At 37.1% G+C, this 16,747-nt stretch overlaps 1 protein-coding gene across 4 annotated transcripts in view; it reads right to left on the minus strand.

Annotated features, from left to right (window-relative positions):
- Positions 1 to 270: 270 nt before the first annotated feature.
- Positions 271 to 16,747, minus strand: part of IL1RAP (interleukin 1 receptor accessory protein) — a 156,597-nt gene continuing 140,120 nt past the window's right edge. For 3 of the 4 annotated variants that reach the window (XM_011981351.1, XM_011981350.1, XM_011981352.1), the window contains 3 exons: positions 12,758 to 12,907; positions 11,317 to 11,460; positions 5,641 to 8,853 (listed from right to left, as the gene is read on the minus strand). In XM_011981351.1, the coding sequence (XP_011836741.1) occupies positions 8,486 to 8,853; positions 11,317 to 11,460; positions 12,758 to 12,907 (662 nt within the window). In that variant the 3' untranslated portion in view covers positions 5,641 to 8,485. Of the gene's footprint in view, positions 1,579 to 5,640; positions 8,854 to 11,316; positions 11,461 to 12,757; positions 12,908 to 16,747 lie in introns of those variants that run through there. The other variant, XM_011981349.1, reaches the window with a different exon arrangement.

Below are 16,747 nucleotides of genomic sequence, written 5' to 3' on the forward strand. Positions count from 1 at the left end.
AACAATACTGATTTTTTCATCTGTCAGTTCTAAAAATACGAGATTCTTGTAAACTTCCATTTCATTTAAGTCACTTTCTCCCTCTCTTTGGGTTGTTTTCCACATCTCTCCCATTACATGTCAGGGAGAACCAAAAAAGGCACCTTAGTTTTTCTGGTACCTAAACCAAATCTCAATTTCCTGAAATGGAAAACTCTCCAGATAAGAATACAACGATCATAGAAAGGAGAAGGGTGAGAGAGATGTAAAAATTTGTTAGTACAAATAAAATGACGTAAAAATAGAATTTTATTGATGCTAACAACGTTAGGAAGTTTAGAGAACACTAGTTTACAGTGAGACAGGGAACACCACGTATCCGTGGGTGGGTATGTTTGGTTCTTTGAGGAAAAATGTGCTGTAGGTTTTCTGTTGAGCTTCGTCCTACAGCTTCCACCAGAACCAGCTCCTCTCCATGCTGCTCCCTGGGAAGCATACGCCCTGTAAGTATCATAGCCCAAGTACACCTGACTGACTTATAACGTGAGGTCGATCAACACACTGAAAAGAAACATATTTAAATTCTTAGCTCAGTTTTAAACCCTTGGACAAGATAGAGGATCAGACTTTAGGCAACTTTCACATACTGACCTTCTAGGGCCCAAGAAGAGTGTGCTCTTCTGAGGCCATTAGAGGCAATAATTCTGGATTCAGGTCCTTCAGGTCTTTTGTCTCCTAGAAATAAACAGTTTTTAAAAATCAATAAAGGGGACAGAAATCTGATAGTCCATTAGATGATAAAAATGTCAGGTTTTCCCACAGGTTCATGACATACAGAGGGTTGGTAGAGATGGTAGCCACCACCCACCACACACAGTAATTATAGGATATAAAAGTCATTGTTATTGGATAAGTCCGTGAAATGGTGAAGAGCAAGGGCTGAGATCTGGGGAGCAGGGGGTTCCAATCTGGTGCCATTTTGTATCCATTGAGTCTCTGACTCTTGGGAAACAGGCTTACAGAGGTGCGTCTCCCACTGGGGCTGGTTATGAATCTCTGCCCGGTTCTTGTTCCTAAGGTGATTCTCTCCTTCACAGTAGGTGACACAACAGCGGCAGGTGGCAGAGGACTTCCCTCGGTGCTTGGACATTGTGCCTGGGGCCGGAGGGCTACCTGCAACCCTCTCTGAGCTCTGAAGTTCTGGGGGCTCTTTCAAACGACTTCTCCTCCTTTGAACGTGGTCCAGACTGATGTCAGACTGGGAAGAGCAGCTCTCATTCCAGCCGGAACTGGCACTCAGACTTCTCAGTGGAAGAGCCAACCGCAAAGCTTTCCAGAATTTAGAGCCAGAATGTTTGGACTTTTCTCCCTTCCAGCTCACAAAAGACACAGACTCCTTGAGCTGAAGAATGCCTGGGTGTGGGTGCTCAAGGGGACGGTACTCAACCACAATGAGCTTGGTGGCAATGGAGTTCTGGCACATGACACCCAGTTTAAACTCCAGCATGCTGATGCTCTTTTCTGTCACATAGTCAGGACTCAGGACAACAATCATCCTTCTGCTTCTCTGAATGAAATCAAAAACTGCTTCCACTGTATCTATAGAAAAACGGAAATACAGGATAATGTATAGTGAAAACTTACATATATTTCAGTTCGTTATTGTCCATCTTCTGGAGGACAGGCAGTGAACAAACACCTGAGACAACAGAATCTCAGTGCTGAATAATTTACCCAGTCAAAAAATTCTACACCACTCTTACCAATGGTTGCTAAGAATTTACTACCTTCAAGGATAGTATGGTAGTTGAGCTCAGTCTCTCTCTCCTACTGCAAAACCCTCATTGCAGTAGTCTCCTTCTTGAATGTCTTTCTTAAAAGACACACACACACATACACACATGTGCACGCATGTACACACACACACACACACACACGGTGGGCAATTAAGTAACTACTGTCAAAATATTAACCACCCTCAAAAGCAAGTCATTTCAGCTCTGTTTACAAATTATTTCTTGTTTTGACATCTTCTTCCTTGCAAATTTTATCTGGTGGTCAGATCTTGAATCTTTAAATGTTTAAAATATTTGACAACTATTTTTATACCATTGTAGTATTTTCTTCTTATGTCTAGATTAAATATTTTCAGAATATTTCTCTTATTCCATAAATGGCATGGTCTTACATTTCCTCTGCATGTTTACCATTTCCCTCTGGATAATGTTCAGTTTATAGATGTGTCTCCTAAGAGTAGTATTATGAACAGGAGTGAACATAATGCTCCTGACATAGTCTGATCAGCAAAGAGCAACAGGAATTATCACCTCCTAAGATTCTCAGTTACACCCTTTGATACTTAACATTTTTGGACACAACATCAGACAGTTCATAGTGGTTCATAGTATTTATCTTGTTATCAATTAAATTCTTTCTCTCTGTCTGTGTGTGTGTGTGTGAAGAATTGGAATTAAAGGGGCAAAAACAATGACAATGGGTAAGAATTTGTCAAGCAGCTAAGACTTCTGGCAAACCATTCAATTCTAATGTTATCAAGGTGGATTTGGACAGATTCCAAGGGAAAGTTCTTCAAATAAATGTAATGCTTAACTCACTATGAGATTCAGGAGCTTAGAACATGCCATATCCTGAAAGAAAAAAATTCAAAATTGAATTGTAAATCCTAGCCATTTATAACTTTGAAAACATGTGCCAGAGTCACACTGTGAGGGTGAACACCTCTGCTTTTGGTCCAGGGATGAAACAGTAATGGAGAGATTTTCAGCCTTTGAAGACAGACTGAAAGTTTGCATTGGTCATTGTGAACTTGACAGGGAATAAGGGAGCTGTGCATCTTGCAGATTATTGGTTTTTTGTTTGTTTGTGTTTCAATCAGTGGATTTAACATGAATTTGAAGGGAAATTGGAGAGACATGTGCTCAAGTTTTGAGAACTTTTGATTGGTTTAACCAAGAGTGCAAAAATGTTTTTAGAGACATTTTGTTTCATTCATTCTTAAGAGATAAATAAAAATTCTCACTTATCATTAAAATCCTTCTGTGTGTATGAGTGTGTGCACATGTGCATGTGTTTTAGTAACTCTTCAGACCCCTCTAGTCCTACTGAGAATCTTATGAGGCTGCCTCTCATAAATCAGAGAATACGAAAGTGGGACGTCTACTGCTTCTCCCGGCTCCTGAGAAATGTGAAATAACCTTAAGGCAACATGGTTAGCTTGTCAACAAAGAGAATTCATGCAAATGTGTGTGTGCGTGTGATGTGATGTTTCACTTCAAAATAGTCACCTTAGGAAAATGTATGTTTTTGCCAATAGGAATATTGTTGTTTAAAATACAACACTGTTCCAGATCTTCTTAAAACATGTCTTTTGAGTCTGTTGCTCTTTTTTCTTTCATTGGTACTCCATCCAGAAAGTAAGAAAATTTAGATTTGAAAAAGGACAATGCTAAATGCAGATAAGAGTGGTGGAATTTTAGACAATGAGGAACAAATGTAGAAGATGCTTCTCAGAAAGGTCTTGGGCTATACGGAAGGATCTTCACTTGATACTGTAAAGGAAGTTGCATACTTTATGGCATATTTTAAAAATACCTTCCATATTGTCAAAACTTCATATTTGAAGATAGGAGCTATTATTTTTTAATGCTAAAGTTTACTTGGAGAAGGAGTAGTAATTTAGCCCGTTTATTCTATTTGGCTCAAAAAATGAGGTATGGCCATATAATAATGAGATCAGTTTTCTTTTGTGGTACCAAATTGGCTTTGAAGTCATGTTGTATGACTGAGAACTCTTCAATACTCAAGAATGCTCTTGCCTGTAAAAGTCATAATTTCCATGGAGTTCACTTAGAAGAAAACTACGACTGTAATTTTTTTTTCTCCTCTGGATGAGTTATTAGTAGATAAAAGAACAGCAAACTTCTGTCTCTTTCATTTTCTCTCTTAAAACTTGAAGTCTAGAAAAAAGGAAATATTTAACTTGGAAACTGGATGTGCTTTCAAATATTGCTTTCTCCATTTATCTCTATTTTTATCTTAATATCTTTTGAGTCCTAGTTCATCCATCTATAAAATGCATATGATACACTTGTAGGACTGATAAACAAATTAGATGCCTACATGTAAATTTCTAGCACACAGTACACATTGCATAAATCACAGAGAAATAACATAGACTAGTTGCTAAATGCATCTCTCATACCATTTTGTGCATTTACTTGCATTAGAGAGCTAGTGACATCAGTATATAATGGAAAAAAATATCTTGAGAGTTTAAGGAAGGTTAATCACAGCCAGGTAGATCATATGCAAAATGCTGAAGTTCAATCTTCCAAAGAGTCACCAGTATGTTCTAATAGGTCACTTAACATTTCAGGGTTGGAAACAATTTCAGATTCAAAACCACTTATCCAATGCAAAAAACTCATATACAAAATCTCAATGAAAATCTATCAAATAACTGCTTGTATACCTCTGGTAATGGCAGACCTGTATTTCCAAAGATAGTGAATTCCATCAGTGTCGAATTCTGCTTTATAGCTATTTTCTAACTGAGAAGAAATCTGTTTCCTTGGAACTTTGATCTGTTGATCCTAAGCCTACACTTTCGGGACTGGTTTGCAAGAGGAAAATTAATTCTTCAGTAGAAAAATTTTTACTAAGCTAACCAATTCTGAGTATGTTATGGGGCTCAGTAAAATGAACAAATAGGATTTTTTTTTTCCTGAAGTCTCGCTTTGTCACCAGGCTGCAGTACAGTGGTGCAATCTCAGCTCACTGCAATCTCCGCCTCCGAGGTTCAAGTGATTCCCCTGCCTTAGCCTCCCGAGTAGCTGGGACTACAGGCGCACACCATAATGCCTGGTTAATTTTTTTGTATTTTAGTACAGACAGGGTTTCACCATGTTGACCAGGATGGTCTCGATCTCCTGATCTTTTGATCCATCCGCCTCTGCCTCCCAAAGTGCTGAGATTACAGCGTGAGCCAATGCGCCCGGCCAGGGATTTTTTTAAAAGCAAAAAGGCATTCCTATCACTATGGACTTGTATTATTAACTGAAAATAAAATATGTTTCCAAATATTCATCACTGATTTATTCAAAATTTGTGACAGAAATGCATCTTTGATTCAAATGATCATCAATTAATTGAAGTCATGACATTATTTTTATTTTATCTATTTCCAAAGCAACTACCATGGGATTGCATTAAAGCCTATCAGACGAAAAAGATTCCTGTAAGCTACCTAAGTTCCAAGTTGAGTAAAAAGGAAGAAGCTTGTTTTCCTTTGTTTTAAAATAATCTTTCTCTCCTTTTTCTCTGTCTCTCCGTATCTCTCCGTCTTTCTGACGGTCTTTCTGTCTCTCTGCACATGCACATACACATACACATACACACATAAACACATATATACCCACAAAATATGTCCTAGTATTCTGGAGCAATTCATTTTACTTAAGTAACTTTTACTTACATGTAAAGAAAATGTTCTTGATATGAAGTTCCCATTTTGCTCAGATTTATCTCAGAATGAAATTTAACTAATGTGACTCAGATTTCTTTGTGAGTATAATAATCAATTCTTTCTGTTTTCATTTATGACCAAATGTGAAAATAAAGACATAAAACACATGCACAAAATAAAATTCAAAGCTGAAAATAAATGGTTTATTTTTAACATAAGTAAATTTACAAATCAAATGAAAAATGAAAAATACAAAAGTTCATGAATGAAATAAAAAAGACACTCTCAAAATATTAAAACCTATGGAAAGAAAATAAGTAATTAACGAATGATGTTTTTGTTTCCCAATACAATGGAGTGATTTTTTTATTAGAATCCTTGGGAATCATCTAAGTTACAATACAGAAGAGAATTAAACAAATGTTGTATGATTTTGTAATTAGATACTCTACATATCACAGTTCTTTGTTAACCTGGGCATGGAAGGTCCTTATAGCATCTATTGAAAACTATTAAGTTTTTTTTAAAAAATGTGAGACATGGTTTGTTCTTGTTCTCTAAATTACAAGTATGTTTCCCCATTTCCCTCAAATGTTCTCTATTGGCCATCTTCTGGAACATTAAAAAAAATCTTGAAACAAATTCTCTTGCAATGATACATATCACTTAAACTTGATATGCTTTATATTACAGCATTTGTAAAATTAAGTACCAAAGGCAGGAATATAAATAGAAAACACATCAAGGCATTTCTAGAGGTGCCCAACAGCATTTGGGATAAATATGGAAACCAAAAGTGCAAAAGGAATGCAGCATTGGCAAGAGAATCGTCCTTTGGTGACTAGACTATTCCCTGTTTGCCTAAAGCTTATGTAAGAATTGATATTCAAAGCTGATCTGGAATAAGCTCTTTTCTGGTCTAGTAAGTGAAGGGTTAATAGAGGGAGTAATTATGGTTTCTAATAAGGAAAAATATTAATAAGGCTAAAAAAAGTAGATCCAAGAATGACCTACTTTTCTACTTTTTTCATCCAAGTGAAACTTTTTTCAATTTAAAATAATCAATAACACTTATATAGGGAAATGATTTATTACGAACTTCAATAGTGATGAAGGGCACTTAAATATAGGATATAATTTTACATTCGTTCATCAACATTCATGCTACTGGGATAAGGGCTTTCTTAAATTATGAATTATTGTGTTTCACAGGATACCAAGACTCATTTACAGTTATATTTGTTTCCTCTATCACTCAACAGTTCAAATAGTTGAGCACTGAGATGAACATAGCTTAGTTTCTAAATGTGTCTGCTGGGAATGGAGTAGGAAATCAATTAATGCCCGATGGCCGGCTACTGCTTAGCAGTGACCATGGAGGCTCTGTGCACAGCAAATTCCACTGCAACCCAGAAAAACTGTAGCAATAGTTAAGTTATTCATATAAACTTAGGGAAGGCAAGAACTATGACAACTACCACTCTGTGAGCTGTGAATTAACAAATAATATGTACAGAAAACACTGACACCAAAACATTGTAGTGAAAACATAATTTAAAAACTGGACAAGAGTTCCAGTGGCTTTTAATATTGTACCCATAGCTATTTAAAGTCATATACATACACATACACACATACACACACACAAATTATATATATGTATATATATATTTCATGTGCATGTGGATTTATATACACAGATATATGTAATGTATGTGTGTGGATATGCATATATATATAATTTGTGTTTGTAGAGATATAAGATATATATCTCATATACACATGTGTGTATATATATGTATAATCTACATGTAACATAGATATTTACCACTCTGTAAACTCTGCACTTAGTTTTCCAAGTCTTAAAAACAGCAAAATATGACTGAAAACAAACAAAACAACTTTCATTGACAGTGGCTTTTCATACTGACTTATTTGGAGCAAGCATATTTCCTGCACTAGTGAGTAGATGACAGGATATACAGTTAATTCTCCTAGAATATTAATGCCAAAAGTGACTCTCAAGGTCACTAAGTCTGACCTCCACACTTCACAATGGAGCAACAAAAACAAATGAGAAAAAACTGCTTTCCCAGTATTCACATTAGCAAGATTAAGACTGAAAAGACAAATTGCCAAACATCCTTTTCTGTGTTCTTTCCATGAGTCAGAAAAATGCCCTAAGAGAGTTTTTCTGTCACCTCCCTCTCTATAGCACCATTAAGGGTTTTCTTTCAGACTCAACCAAGTGTGAAGCCACCTGCAAACTCTAAAGGACCAATGCGATATAAGCAGATAGGGAGAAGGAATGAAAAATGTGGGTTGACCTGCAGATAATCAGGAATTGACTGGAGCAAAAACAAGAATTAAGAAATATTTTTCAAGTTCACATATATTACACAAATGACCTGAGATGAGGGCAAGGGTGGTATAGAAGACAAGTCCTTTAAATCAATTAAAAGAAACATTTTCAGTTACACTGCTTTGTATCATCCTAAGTGGATGTCAGTCTTGCTGTGGTTATGTATTACACAGCCGAATGAGGAAAAAAGTTCATTATCCTCAGCTCAAATGCAGGCCTTGATTATCTTTTCAACGGACGAGTAAAAATAAGATAAAAAGGAAACTATACTCGGAAACGCATGACCCTGTCAACAGTGACTTATTTTAAAGGCATATTTAAATTCATAGGAAAGGCTGCTCCATATGTTAGGATTTTAAAAAGAATAGAGACATAAAAACAGGGATAGACAATGTAGAAGGGGAAAGTCGCATTGAACAAGTCTTTGCCTGCAAAGAACACAGTGGCATCACAGACTGGTGACAGAACGTTGATAATATCATTCTAAACTTTAGTATTGCCTGAGGAAGCGGAATAGTCAGCCACACAGTCACCCTAAATTTATCCCTAGTGGGAGGCTTAGACCATCGTTTTTGCCTAAGAAACCATAAACTGCGAAATGGGGGGACTCTTTCTTCCTGGAGTACCCCTTGTTGTTTTTACCCTTTTCATTATTCCTTTCATACATTTTTCAGAGATGAATACGAGAGGCCCTGCTCATCACTGCTAGACCGCCTGGGACTTTTCTTCACTGGCATGGCCACCTGCAGCTGCTTCCAGAACCTGCCCTGTGGATACTTGGATTTTTCCCCTTTCCATTTAATGACCGTGAGCACCGTCTTAGCCCTCTTCAGCTCTTTCACCTTCGTTTCCTTCACAGCTTTGTACTGCACTAAAATGACGTTGATGTTGCCCTGAGAGGCCATATTTTCTAGGCCAGCCTTGAGCTCCAGCAGGGCTTGGGTTCCCTGGAGCACGTAGTTGGGGCTTAGAACAACCAGGAGGCGTCTGCTTTTCTGAATGAAGCTCAAGGTCTCATCTGTGACAACTGGGAAAGAAAACAACCATGGGGATTAGTGTTGGCCAAAAACTCCCCAAAAGCATTGGGGTGTGAGGAACAAATGTAGGAAACTTAGGGTACCAGCCTAAGAACTGAGGTGAAACTTTTTACCAGCAAAAATTTGAACAACTTAATCCTTATACCTGCAAACTCTGTCCGTTAAATACCACTGTCTTCAGGGAAACCAGAAACCATATACACATATTTCTAAAAAGAATTCCAAACAGGCACGAAGCCAAAAGGTAGTGTATTGTTGTGACCTTGATCTTCAAAAGCAATACTTGAGACACAAGAAGGAGACACATTATACTGAAATCAGTTTCTTCAATGTGTGTGGCACCTTATGGTCTAGCCACATCAGCTCATGAGCCCTGTCTTCCCCAAAGAAACCCATGCATAAACTCTCTAGAACCAAATGGACATTCAAAAAGATATATGTTATATAATCAAAACAACAGAATTTTATTTTTTGCTAGAACAAGACAACAAAGGGAAGGACCTTCATCTTCTGAAAGTCCCTCTCTATTGTTGGATACCTCTCTGACTCTTCATATCACTGTCTTTGGAATAGAAGCTTAAAAAAATCTAGCCAACTGAATGACATTTTGGCTGGTAACACATCTTCAGGTTGGCTTTCTACTTTTTTCTGCTCTGGAGCCTAAATTAATCGCTGGATCTTTCTCCTCAAACTCCTATCATTACTATAAAGCCTTGTGTTTCGGCAGCTGCTAGATGATGTGTCTACTTGCACTAACAGGCAAATGCTTTCTTCAAGGAAAAAATAAGAAAAAGCAGGAAAAATGGAAATGCAATGTAATTTTATTCTGCTGTCAAGGGCCCTGATTAGTTCCTGTCACTAAATTCTCGGAACCAATCCATCTCCTCACAGCTGCTTATCCAGGATTGCATAGTCCTTTACCTGCATTTCAGATGGTTGCCAACTCTAGGTAACTTACTAGTATTGTGGAAACTTATATCATGTCTTGGTATATTCCCTCATGAAGTCATTTTGCCCCTTAATCTTCTCAGGCTCAGAAACAGTAGGGAAAGTCTTGCAATTAAAATCTAGCATGCACTGCCTGGAGGAGAATCCAGGAATGATTGTGTGTTCCAAGCAGTGGCACTGGAGGCTGAGCATGTGTAAGCATGGGAAGAGACCCAGAGTCAAAGAAGATTAGGTAAGAGCAGCAGGGAGAATAAAAAAGGGTGCAAAAGTGAATTAACAAAAGCAAGATTTAGAGTAATTATGTAGAATGTGAATTCTTTAAAGAATTATCAACCCCTATTGGATGGTCTTACCCAGTTCCATGGTAGATAAGAATTTATTGAATGGCTGTATGAACAAACAAATGGGTGAATGAGTGATTGGGGAAATTAAGCATTAGAATGAGTGGAATTTATCCTCTAACTGTATAATTAAGTCATAACTTCCTAGAAAAATTATACTGAAAGAGATGTCTTATGATGGACTTTTGGATGATGACTGGGAAGATAAAATAACTGATCCAACTAAATCGAAATGAGAATAAAATTTCAAGTCTATCTCAATTATCCATAAAATATTTTTAAAAAACTGTTAAATGATGAATGTGAACAGGATTTTAGAGGAATAAAATAGGTTTGTCAAGCTTACGATTAGATATACTACAAGCAATTCAACAGGACAAAGTTTAACAGTGGGGTTGGGAATGTAACATACATTTATTAAAAAGACACCAATGAAAAATTACTGTGTGTGTTACTGTGTGGATCTAAAAAGGAGTTGTACTTTTATTTTAACACATTCAAGAATTTAAGCATTTCTTTTTTTCTTTTTTTAAACCTTCTAGTTACACTGGCTCTTATAAAATTTTAAAGTAACCCTCAAATGTATAAGTTGACAGGAAGAAGAAACAGACCCAAGGAAAAGGGGAATTTGAGTAGCACTATTTTGCTTGAAAAGAAAAGTGATGGGGAAAAAAAAGAGCAAATGCCATAGGAAAATACTGTAATTATTATCAGTGAATCACATATGGAAAAATTCGACACACACTCTTCTGCTACTCAGTTTTAGTAAAACCAAGTAAACCTCTGTCTTTCCAAAAACAAAACAAATCGAAACAATTCTAGACAAACCACTGCAAATTAGCCTAAACTGAAAAATCTGAATGTGAATAAACAGGCTGTTTAAAGCTACGGCCCTTTAATAGAGCTCTAATTCACTGTGCCTCCACACTTTTCTGACATGCAGCTCTGAAAGATTACAAGGGAAAATATTTTAATACCATAAACTGAGTTGAATAGTATACATCTTCCAGTGTAGTTTTATTTCTAGAGGAGTCTGTTACATCAAAGAGCATCGGACATTAAATATCCAAAGATGCTGTGCCACGACTCTCGCCCATAATGCAAAACTAATGATTCTCTCTGCCTTTCAAGGTAGCATCATTTGTACTCATCTGAAATACCTACTTCCCCCAGGCAGACTGTCTCGGTCAAAGATGCATAGCTTGTATCCAAATTCATTCTCCAAAACTCCACGGAGGGTCAGTAATACAAATTCTTCTTCTTCAGCATTCCTTGCATAGGATACATAAATATCATACTCTTTCCCATCTAGCAAAAGGAACACAGATACAATGCAAATTAGGAAAGTTTCTTAATACCATTACATTTTTTTCTTAAGTCTAACTTCTGCATATTAGACATTTTCATTATGAGACAGATTCCAGTGCGATTTTCTACTTGCAACAAGTCTCCAGGCAAAACGACTATTTGAAGGTATAATTTTGAATGTTATCTGATATATCCTCAACTCTCATCTTACAGGTTGCTTTATAGTGGAAAAAGAGTGAGGTTTGTCCCATTCAACTGTAAATTAACAAAGCCCGAAGGTAAATCATAGGGACTGGCAATTAATACTGTACAGAAAATTTCAACTTCCCGTCCAAGCATATTACTCATTAATACATTAAAATTACAAATTGAGCAAAACTTTGTGAAACTGCCTGAATTATTTATATCTGAAAAGAACTAAAATTAAAAATATAATTAGATTTAATGGACCGATCGTTCACAAAGTTGCTTAATTAGAAAAATCACGTCTCATTAAAAGCTATCGATTCTGTGTTTCTTCCATAAGCCTACTGAATTCAAATCTTTATGGTGTGGACCTACGAATTTGTATGTTTAAATGCTCTATTCTTTTCACTAGGCAAATTTGCACTAGAGCCGTGCTTTTTAAATGTCAACGTACACATGAATCACTTGGGAATATGGTTTAAATGTAGATTCTGAGTCAGTAGCGGCTAGGTCTAAGATTCTTCTTCTACTCAGCTACACATGATGTTGCTGCTGGTTCACAGATCGCTGTCTGAGTACAAGGAGTGTGGATCAGCACTGTCCAATACAGCAGCCGTGAGCCACGAGTCTATTGCTCACCGAAATGTGGCTGGTTTGAATTGAGATGTGCTATGAGGATACAGTAGAATACATTTTACATTTGGAACATTTTTAGTACCAAAAAAAGACTGTAAAATATCTCATTAACTTTTTAATATTAATTGCATGCTAAAAAATAGTATTACAAACATATTTAGTCAATTCATTATTTTTACGTGTTTCTTTTTACTTTTACACATGTGGTCACTGGGAAATTTTAAGAAGATAAGTGGCTCGCATTATATTTCTATTTGGACACTGTTAATTTAGAGCAACTCACTAATTAATCCAAGAAAACAGAATAATAATCTTTGGAAAGATTTTTAATAGCAAGGGCTGAAATTAAAGTTAGCCTGCTTAAATCTTCCAGTTAATTTAGGTTTTTCAAATCAATATGTTTTCTTTTTTTTTCCCCAACATATTTTCTAAAGATGACAGTACAAGAGGTTTATGTCATATTTCTGTTACTTACCTAAAATGGTTTCATCTGTTCCAAAATGAGCCCGGTAAAAAAGGACCATCTCCAGCCAGTAAACATGGTAAACAACAATGAGAATCACCACTAGCAGGACTGTGGCTCCAAAACCACAAGCCAGTTCCACTGTGTATCTTGGAGCCGGCACTGGAACGAACAACAAAGAAACAGAATTGATTTCTGTGTGGTGACCACAGTGACCCATCATCCCGGCAAATGGCTGGATAAGCCCAGCAGCTTAGCTATGCGCCTGCCTATGTATGAACAATCAGAGACATCATTGTAGAGTTTAAGCACTATTTTAAAATACCAGACTGTGTTCTACCTATCTTTTTGTTTCCAGCACCTGGCACAGAAAGTGTTTTGTATTTGAATAGCCTTTGATGATCTATAAATGAAAATAGAACCGTAACATCAGGAAGGGCTTAGAAGGTCATCTAATTCAAGTCACAATTTGACACCTAAATCTCCTTAAAAATAGTTTTGAAAATTATCACCCCATCCTCTGTCCGTGTCTTGGGATGGAGTTCTCGTTGCTACCTGAAGAAGTCCGTGGCATTGGTAGAATTTTAATTGCTGATGCAGCTGATTTGAGTAAAAACCTTAATGTTTTTCCATTGGTTTTCGTTTCCTTCTCTTGTCTCGTGTAGTATGAAAGGAACTTAATTATCTTTCCTTTCCACTTGGAAATAGGCCTCAAAAACATTATTTTCACTGTGCAGAAGCAGAGGATATCCACCAAATGCTGGATATGCTTGGTTCTGGAAGTGATCTCCCACGCTCACAGTTCTTCAGTACATACTCTAGAGATGAACTTGCAATATCTGGTGATACACAGACTTCCGCATTTATCTACTTATTTTTTATATTATAGGCACCTCTGCAGTTTCTTTGGAAGTATCAGAAATAGAGTGAGGTAATTCTCAATTACTTAAAAACCAGATCTTAACTCATTAGCCCTACAATCAAGGTCTGTCGCAACCAAATTACTAACCACCTTCCTTCCTTTCTTATTTACCATTGCTTTTTCATCAAAAACATCAGGAAGATTTAATATGATGCCTTTTTCTCATGCTGTGACTTCTGGCTGGAAGTCCTTTCTCTTTTTAGTTTCCAAGTCCATGTTCGAATGTCATTATTTTACATAAGCTTTAATAGAATAAAATTTTTATTGCAACCTGGCTCTCCCTTGTAGAAATTCTTACTCTTCCCTTTGTTTATCATTTGATTACAACATTACTTATTATGTTGTAATTTGTCTACAGGCCAGCTTCTTCACTCCCTCTCATTCCCCATAAACTATACCTTTACAGTCTTTCAGGTAGAGATTATGTCTTTTTCATCCATGATATCCCTAGAATGCCTACTATCTCAATGCACATTTCCAGATATAAGATTTTACACTTCTAGGGTATTTAGAAGCCTATTACTAAATTATGTTTCACAATTTTGTTTAGTTGATTTCTTAGCTTGTGATAATGAAGTTTAAGTATCTGAAGGAGGAACAGTGTATTTACTGGATCTGAAGCAGGAGTGACTTAAATTGTGTATTAGTCAATTTGATTATTATTTATTGACATCTACCATTTGCCAGAAACTTCTGGGGATCCAACGGTAAATAAGACGGAAAGGGTCTCTGCCCTTTTGTGGCTAATATTCTAATTCAGGGCAGTAAATATGTAAAGAAATAAATCAGCTGGTTAATTTTAAATAGCGATTAGTGCTATAAGAGAAACAAATCATGGTAATGTGATAGAGATAATTGAAGGGTGGGACTGGAGCAAGGGAGGTGTGCTGTATAACACGGTGAGGGAAGGCTTCTGTAAGCACCTAGAACACTGTAGATGTTAAATGTTTGCTGAGACACAGCTTAGAAGAATCTCATTCAAAGCTGGGATTGCTATAGAGGCTCCCTGACTCCAAAGTGCAGGGATCTTTGAACACCATCACGATGAAGCTCAATTATTGATCATACAACAGTTGTAATAAAATCACATTTATGAACCTTGACAGCTTGTTTGGAGGTTCTAGCAGGGGAGCACAGCTACCCTTACACCCTTGACCAAAGACCAGTCCCCTTCTATTGTGGATGGTCGTCCTCTTCTACTGAGGGCACAGCTTCGCGAAGGAGTCACGTGGAGCAGTGAGAGAGGAAGGGGACACCGGCCTCGCGAGCCAGATCAGCTGAATCTACCCTGGTGATTAATGGGGTGACAGATGTTACAGCCAGATCAGCCTCACATCTATGAAATCATTTTTTAAAAAGGTACCTCTTCAAAGCAGAAAATGGTAAGCAGCCTGGAGCTGAAACTGAAGTTCTCTTATTAAAGGGCAAATCACAGAGTTTTGATTTTATTACCCTAAACTGAGGATATTAATCCTGCCACAGGTATAGCATGGGACTAAGGAGTGCAAAATTATTATCAGGTACTCTTGTACTCCTTCCATGAATAATGGCACCTTAAAATACGAAAACTCCATCATAAATTCCAGAAGCTATGATAGTGCAGTTGCTGAAAATTTACTAAGATCTATTTGGATAGCTGGCATGAAAATCACTGTGTCCTTGGTATTTCTCAGTACTTTATGTTAACAGTACAATAGGGTAATTTCCACTGTTATTTTCATTATTTGTTCAGTTATTTTGGCTCCCTCTGGATGAACATTTTGTAATGGGGGTGGAGGTTGTTGTTGGCTGCACTTACCTGAAATAGATTTTTTTAAAATGCCAGTAAGAGAGCTTGCTTAATGACCGAGAGATCAATTACCCTCATAAATTTCCCTCTGCCCCATTCGTTTTACTACTGCCCATTTTATTTCTAATGGGGCATTTTAATTCTGTTTTGTGTCATACAGTCATGTGTCATATTTACAGATTGTATTTTGTAGAGCTATCTTGATAACAAGGAGTCACTAATGCTACTTAACATATCGAACTCTTAAATAATCTACTAGCTGGATTTTCTAAATAGCTTAAGTCACATGCAAGAAGTTCTCTACAGGGCTTTCAGGTAAAGCAGTGCTGGCTTACAGGGAAAGAGTGACCCTTAGACTATATTTGCTGACTGCCTAGCTGGACCCTCAGGTGTTTTGACAAAAAGATTTCGCTCAGATGCAATCCCAGATTAAAGAATTTCCTATCAGAAAGACGTGATGCAATATGACCAAACTGGACTCCTAAGCTCCCTCTCTCATTGATTTTACTAACAATCTGATTCAGGATGTAGCCAAATTTAGCTACTTGATTGTTGTTACTTCTTGAATCGGAATTTTTTCCATCATTTTTGGAGTTCCATGTAAATAACTGGCTTCAAAGCCCAAATTTCCAAGTAACCACCTTGGTTAGCTCTTGGTGTTTTCCCTGTTTTGAGTTCTTGCTCTACGATCATGTTTCTTCTAGGAAATCTGAATGATTTTCGTCATCTTTATCATTGCAGTTGGAGCCTTGCTGTCCACTGCATGTTCCAACTAAATGCCAGTTGCTTGCACTTCCAAGTGTCCCCTGCCACAGAACCCATGGCTAGTCCGTGCTAAATTGTTGGGACTGATGGATAATTTTTGGAACTGTGGTAATGGCCATTCCCCTGAGTTGTAAACAAAGGGAATGCTTTATTAAAATTATGATAAACCAGAGACCTATGACTAAACTGACTAGCAGATGTTACTGATTTGGCTATTATAGTGTGTTAAAACGTGCACTTTGGACTTCAGCTTCTGTTCTTAGAGGAGTAACTAGTACTGAGTACTGGACTAGCCTTCCTTTCATATCTAAAATACAGTTTGTAAAAAAGTTGGACAACTGGTAACAAAGGAACGTGATCTGTGAGAGAAAAAGACAAAAAAAGGTAAAGCCCACGATCACTCTGGCTTTTTTTTTTTTTTTTTTGAGATGGAGTCTTGCTCTGTCACCCAGGCTGGAGTGCAGTGGCGCAATCTCGGCTCACTGCAAGCTCCACCTCCCGGGTTCACGCCATTCTCCTGCCTCAG

The sequence above is a fragment of the Mandrillus leucophaeus genome, unplaced genomic scaffold (assembly GCF_000951045.1).
Source record: "Mandrillus leucophaeus isolate KB7577 unplaced genomic scaffold, Mleu.le_1.0 Scaffold224, whole genome shotgun sequence".
NCBI lineage: Eukaryota > Metazoa > Chordata > Mammalia > Primates > Cercopithecidae > Mandrillus > Mandrillus leucophaeus.